This window comes from Corylus avellana, chromosome 8 (assembly GCF_965113065.1).
Source record: "Corylus avellana chromosome 8, dhCorAvel1.hap1.2, whole genome shotgun sequence".
NCBI lineage: Eukaryota > Viridiplantae > Streptophyta > Magnoliopsida > Fagales > Betulaceae > Corylus > Corylus avellana.
The window spans coordinates 14669374-14676676 of record NC_142497.1 but is presented as its reverse complement, the minus strand read 5'-3'; the positions used below and the strand labels follow the sequence as shown (position 1 = coordinate 14676676).

The 7303-nt window shown below is 34.2% G+C and overlaps 1 protein-coding gene across 1 annotated transcript; it reads right to left on the bottom strand.

The window, feature by feature from the left end:
• Nucleotides 1-366: 366 nt before the first annotated feature.
• LOC132163548 (protein CNGC15b) lies at nucleotides 367-6464 on the bottom strand. The gene is made up of 7 exons (XM_059573869.2): nucleotides 6422-6464; nucleotides 5845-6331; nucleotides 5553-5765; nucleotides 3023-3315; nucleotides 2213-2324; nucleotides 1882-2118; nucleotides 367-1259 (listed from the first exon to the last, which is right to left on the bottom strand). Exons 1-7 carry the CDS (start codon nucleotides 6448-6450, stop codon nucleotides 573-575), a joined length of 2058 nt encoding a protein of 685 aa, XP_059429852.2. The 5' UTR covers nucleotides 6451-6464; the 3' UTR covers nucleotides 367-572.
• Nucleotides 6465-7303: the final 839 nt, after the last annotated feature.

Below are 7303 nucleotides of genomic sequence, written 5' to 3'. Positions count from 1 at the left end.
GATGTCTCTATCGATCGATCGGAGGAACCCTAGCACCGAACAATCAATGGGCAGTTACAAGAAATATTAAAAAAAGACCTTTTTACCATGTCTCTCATTCATGAATGTTCATAAAGCCACATTTTCTTGAAGTTGGCTCTGATACCACTTGTTGTGATCTTACACATACAAATCATGCACAATAGAAAGAACAATTTCAAAAATGTTTGCTTCAAGATAAACACGAGTTTTACCAAAAAATTAATGTTGAGCAAAAAAGCATGAAGGTGACTCTTATACCACATCACTACACATAAAATAATAATATACTATAATACGCATCGAGAAAAAATTATAATTACATACGACCCATATTTTCTTAAGTGAATGAGAGAAATTCAACAATAATAGAAACCTGAAAAGATTTTTTGTAGAGACGTAGCTTCTAACCTATACCCAATAATGCCCTTGTAGACAGAATAGTTTAATTATTAAGGGAGTTTTAACATCAAGCATGGAAACTATATATCTCATTCAAATATACATATACTAAAATTAAAAAGCAAGCAAATTTTGAAGTGCTAGATCTCCATTCATTCCTCGTCAACAGAAAAATCAGGCTCCGCCGGCTTCTGCAATGAGCCAACAATCCCACAGCTCGAAATAGAGTGCTTGAGGACACCCCATTTAGTGTTGTTTACTCTCAGCCTCTCGGCGCCTGACTCATGCGGTTGTGGCGGCTCCGGCTCACGATCATTATGATGAGCCGCATCGTCCTCTCTCGTCCTCATCACCTCAGCCGCGGCTTCCTTCCGTTTCTTGTACCGGTGCCATGCAATTTGCACGAAACATGCAGCCCACGTTCTCCACTGGTGCGAGTAGAGCCTGAACTTGTGTCTCAGCTGTTTGCTGCGCAGCTTTCTGTACTGCGAGGCTACAAATTTCAAGTCTTGCGCGCCAATAGCAAACGCCTCCATTTGCGTAATGGCTTTGATTGTACGTGTGGAGGATGGTAGGATGGAAGTTGAGCGTGCGTCCAAGGCCCACGTCACAAGTTCCTCGCCGTAGAAGTCACCGGGACCGCTGTGGCACGAGTTGAAGAACCCAGTGCGCCCGCCGCCGGTGGTATAGGAATCAAGGTGGCCGCGGAGTATGAAGACCATTTCGTTTACAGGGTCGCCTTCACGCACAAGAAATGTGCCTTCCGTGCACAACGCAGGCTTAAGCCTCTCACATATTGCATCTAGCATCCTTTCTTCCATTTGATCGAACAACGGCACCTTTTAATTCGTTTCAAATTAATAATTAATTTACACTATTAATAATTATAACAATTTATATATAGATAGAGAGAGAGACTTCACTTCCTACTTCCTACCTCTCATCTTTTATTAAAATATATAACAATTTTAATCATCTGTTAAGATTTTTTGTTAAATCCTTATGGAAGGGTGTCAAAATTTCTAAAATATCCCTCATATTTTTTAAGAAAAAAATTGCAAGAATTTAAGTGTTCCTTAGGATTTAAGGGAATTTACAAAAAAATTCAGGTCTAAATTTTTGAAAAAAATTGAAAAAATTCACATACCTTCCTCAAACTACTACTTAATTGACAATACTTCTTTCCAAAACTTTTAATTGGGACAATGTCCTTCCAAACTACCAAGAAATTGACAATGTCCTTCTAAAGCCAGTCAAAAGACAAAAATGATCTTAAATTTTTGTCTTATTGATAGATATTTCGAAAAAAAAAATATATATATTTGTTTAAAAATTCTCAACCAATGGGAAAATTGAAAGAAAAAAAAAATTTGAAAGATGAATACACTAAATTAACATTTTTTAAAAAGTATGATTATAAAAGTAATAAAAAATTAAAAGTGGTAATTGAAGTTTTCTTACTCGTCGAACCAAGTCAAGGCAAAGATGGCGCCTGATATCTCTTCGGAGATCCAAAGGAAGGGCTTTGAGAAGAGCATCCTCATCAACTCCTCGAGTAGCCACCCATTCATACTGATTGTACTTGCGAACAGATTGTCTTAATTCAGAAGGTAGCTGCCTGTGACGCATCCATTGTTCACTGTCTGTTTTCTTTATCCTCCACTCTTCAAATCGGACGGTCATGGATTGGAGGTATGTCTGCGACCACCCACCATATACATATATATATAATTAATGTGTTATATATGAAACATTTTTTAACCATGTACACTTCAAATGGCTTTTCCATTACCTGCATATTACCAATGAAGAATCCAAAAAGAACCAGCCCAAGAGTTGCAACGATTATGGAAAAAACTATTTCTCCGAGGTAAGTGGTTGTCGAAAGATTTTGTCCCAAGGAACTGCACCCACAAATTTGCACACCTCAACCAAAAGGGATATTTGGGATATTTACACAATTAGGAGATATGAAATGGTTAATTAGTTTGTTAATGAAAATGTGATCGATTGAAAATATTTCATTCTCCTTTTCATTTCCGAGCAAAATAAGCTGCAAAAAACAGTAAGACATGAGTGCTATTTGTAAGAAATCTTTAGAAATCATTTGCTTGCAACCCGGTTGAATGAATGCTATTTTTAAGATTTTCTTTTATGAGTGTTTTATCCTTTCTTTTAAATTAATACTTTTAACACTTTTCATCACACGCAGCAATTAAGTGGAATATATAATTTAAACGAGAGATAAATTGACGGAGTCATAATTCAAACTCAGGACCTATGACTTTGATACCATGTTAAAATTAATGAATCGATGGAGTCAAGATTCGAACTTAAGATCGACCTCTAGCTCTAATGGCTAGTCTAACATAGTATCACAGCAAAAAGCCATGAATTCAAACACTAATTCTGTCAATGTTGAACTCCACCTACTAAAAAAAGAGAGTTTGAACTCATATGCACGTACGTGAATCTAAGTGTTAAAATAATAACTAAATTATTAAATTACTTCTCCCTATCAACTTAACTAACTTTTAAGTCAATACATATCATATTATAGTAAATAAGGAGTTGCATGTTGATAAAATTAGAACATATATACCTCAAATTCTTCAAGCCCCACCAAAGACAATAAAAGTACTTGTTGAAGAAAGGTGAGGTGGTAACGCCGGATATCAAAGCATCACCATATATACCGAACTGATAGAACCCATTATGGGGTTTGCATTGGCTTGAGACATTGCTTGACGTGAACCACGAGTGTCTACTAGGATTTGCAACCCTCGAGCAATCAAAGAATCCATATTCACAATACGGCTTCTCATTATTGCACACGCTTCTCCAGCATGCTTCCTGTCGCTCGATTGATAAAAGGTACCAGCAAGCTCCTAAAACCTTTTTCATCGAATATATATATGAACAGGTTAATAATTATGTCTTACGGCTCAGCTAATATATATATATATATATATATATGAGAAAAATCTACTTCACCCCCTGAAGTTTCAGGAATTTTTTAATTTGAACCCTAAAGTTTAAAAATTAACAATGTACCCTCCTAATGTTTCAAAAATTTTCAATTTAAATCTTCCGTTACTAATTTCTGTCAAATTTGACGGAAATCTCTAAAATTACATAATTACCCTCATGCTTTTTGAAAAAATTTCTATCAAATTTAACGGAAATTAGTAACTGAAGGTTTAAATTGAAAATTTTTGAAACATTGGGGAGATATATTGCCAATTTTTAAACTTTATGGTTCAAATTGAAAAACTCCTGAAACTTCAAGGGGTAAAGTGAATTTTCCCCTATATATATGTGTGTGTTGAAATCATGATGAAGCAAAAATAGCGGAAACAAAAGAGAAAATAACACGAGAGACAGAAACTTATAGTTACCAAATATGAATGTATATATGCAACATTTAACCTCCATTAGGTTTTAAGAGTTAAAAGAAAAATCTATGAATTTAATATATATATATATATATATATATATATATATATATATTTATATATTGGGGCGGAACTATATGTACTCTTAGGATATTTTGGCAACCTCAAAATTTTGTATGAAATTGGCAACATTAATTTAATTTTCACACCCACCAATATTGTTTTAAGTTTTTAGGTATTATTGGATCCTCTGCATTTTGTACTTAATTTGAGCATTTTGTCAACATCTTGTTCCTCAGTCATTAATACTTCTCCTTTTAAAAAGTGAAGATCTGCTTCATGACGAGATTGATTATTCCATTTACTTAAAAAAAAAAAAGAAAAAAAAGAAAAACATCTTCATTTGAATTTATTTTTCCATATGTGCCTTTTGGATTAATAAAAAGGAAAAAAGCAGAACATGTCACTGAATTGTGAGCCTATTAACATCTTATATATGATGCGGTTTGTAAATCTCTATGGTTTGTTAAGAACAGAGTTTTCTTGCAAACTAAGTCGGAGAAATTTCTTTCAACCTAGTTTATAAAATTAAGTGACATGTGTCCTTTGAATATATGAAAAGTACATGTTTTTTTAATAGTAAGGACAAAATTGGAATAAATTTTATTAAAAACTCATGTACATCTCACATGTTATTAAACAAATAGACACATGTCACTTTTATAAACTAGGTTGAAGAAAATTCCTCCAATCTAATTTTGAGAAAAATTCTGTCCTTTATTTTATATATAAACGTGCACACACATAAAAGAACTATATGTATCTATGTATATGTATGTATTTATTTACGTACGTTTGTACCCCCTACACAAAACTCTAGTTCCATCTCTTGCTCAAACACCTTATACTACTCAGGACAGATAAGCCTCACAACTCACTCTTTTAGACTGCAATTTTTATAAAATTCAAATAGCTTAATTAGGAGAAATGGTGTACATCATTTTCATCCCTCAAAACTTATGTAGAGTAGTTCACCAACCAAAAAATTAATTTCTATGCACCAAATATTATGACAAATCTAACGACATAAACTTTAGAAATGATAAATCAAACAAAAACGACAAGATGCGTGTACTTCCTGAAATTTCTGCCGTCTAAGATGACTATGTTCATGGTACAATTAGATGCATGTACAAGAATTGCCATCGCTTTTTTATTATTATTATAATTAGAAAAATCATAAAAGAACAGCCTATATATCTCTTAGGAGAAAAATGATGCATATACTTGAGAGTATTTTTTATTATTATTATATCAAAAAAATGAGCACTTAAAGTGCCCATTCACCATTCTCACCATCAATTCCTCACATGTAGCGTCGGATTGGGCCTTAGCCCTATCGTAGTTGACATAAACCAGTAGCTTCTTTTTTATTAGAATTGGATTGCATTGAACATATCAAGATATGCAATTACCATGCACACAATATGTTAAGTGGGCAGCTTCAAATCATGTATTTGGACGCATTCTCGTTCACTCTCCCATTTTATCCTTTTTAAAATTCTGTAGCGAAAAAAACCCCATTTTCTAATCCTTCTGTTCTCTCTTTGAATAGAAAAAATAAAATAAAAAAACAAAAGAAAAAAGAAAATATGTGCACCCCTCCTCATATGAGTCATATCTCTTACTTGTGGGCTATAAAGATGGTGAATAAAAAAGGCTCATATATATACTTACGTGGCTTGCCAGCATGTAAAGCATGAGGTTGTAAGCAGCACCTGCCCATGCTGTTTCTGTCAAAAGACCAGTGGCCTTGACAATTTGTGATGAGAGAGGAAATATAAGAAACAACCTCGGCAGGTACTGAAATATTATGAAGAATCGAAGAACGTTTTTGGTGTTTCTCGTTGTGGATCCCCTAAGGTTAGGGATAATTATCCAAATTAACACCTGAAACAAAAAACAACCCACGTACAGTTCAATATAGAGAAGCATCATTGATTAATGGGATTTGCCATTTGGGACTTACTTGAGGAAGGGGCAAGGCAGCAATTAGGTCAACAAAGAAACCCTTTCGCAGGTACCTTCCGACAATCTTGGAAGAGTCAAGAACAAGCTCTCCTCTCCCAAACACACGGGATGAAGGTGCAACATAAGCTGTACGAAATCTATTGTAAATTTGAATCATGTAAAAAACATCCGCCACTGTTCTCAGAGTTGTGAGGATCACTTCAAGCTGCACTGCAATGGCAATGCACACTTCATCCCTTACAACCGGCAAGTAGAAGAACAGAGGATCCAGAGACAATGAAACCAAGCAAACCACTAAGAATATCTTGTTCCATCGCCCGATCCTCTGCCCTCTGGGATCTAATATCTTCTTCCCCTGTTTCTCATAGTCCTCAGAAAACACTGTGGACAGTACTTTCGCTTTCAGGGATTTTCCACTCTTCCAAACAACCTCCTTCTTCTTCTTCACTGCGTGGAGCTTTGATGATTCAACATCCTCTTCAAATCTGTAAAAGAAACAATCTTATTGATCATAAATCTATAGAAGGAATAATCTAAAAGGTGATCAGATTGAAAAATAAGGAGGAGGGGTAAACCTTACAGATCTTGAATTTCCAAAACCCATGCCTATTTTCGAAGATGGAGATTGCTCTGTTCTAGAAGAAGAACAGAGGTGTAGAAATAGTAAGGCCACAAATCAGCTGAAATAGACCTGCCGTGCATTAGAAGCCACAAGGGTCAAAAAGCCCATGAATGCCAGTTTCATCAGGAATCATGTGAACAAAAGTGACAAAAAGTATATCAACATGAAACCAATTTCTTTTACTGTTTGCATAGAAAATGTAGGCAGAAAGTGCAACTATATTACCTTCATAATTAACCAAATACCAAAGTGGATCCATGAAACCAACATTTGTACTACCAAAAAATTAGTCTAAACTGACCAGAAAACGATATATATATATATATATATATATACGCAAATTTACAAGCACTTTCCACAATGTTTCTCTTGGCTAGCTAGTTCTTAGGAGAAATTTAGAGAGAAAAAAAAAAAAATAAAAAAATAAAAAGATGAAGAAGAAAGAAGCTGAATGTAGAAAGGCTTTGAAATGGGGGGACTGGGAGTTGAAGAAGACTTTCCAATATAAAGAAAGACAATAATTCAACAAGGAAAGAAGATGTGTCATTTAGATATTAGATTAACATGCTACCATAAATTTGTGAGAAAAAACAGAGACGCACTGACGGCCATAGGTGTCTGTCCGAACAATAGCATGCATAGCCTCCAATTTTTTTTTTTTTTTTAGAAAAAAAAAAAAATCTAAAATTATATGCTTTTTCGTTAAAATTAATTTTTTACTCTCTAAAAGTCTTATTTTAGTTTTATCTATCTAAAATTCTAATCCCCAGTGTAGAGTTTCAGATTAGATAAAAAAAAAAAAAAAAAAAAAGGATAAAATACTGATTTTTCTGAG

Bases quoted from the DNA above. Each gene is read 5' to 3' on its own strand.
- LOC132163548 (XM_059573869.2), bottom strand. From the start codon at position 6,450: ATGGGTTTTGGAAATTCAAGATCTGTAAG. The intron at 6,332-6,421 runs GTTTACCCCTCC...TTTCTTTTACAG, and splicing joins GGAAATTCAAGATCTGTAAG to ATTTGAAGAGGATGTTGAAT. The intron at 3,316-5,552 runs GTAAGTATATAT...TCGATGAAAAAG, and splicing joins TTTACATGCTGGCAAGCCAC to GTTTTAGGAGCTTGCTGGTA.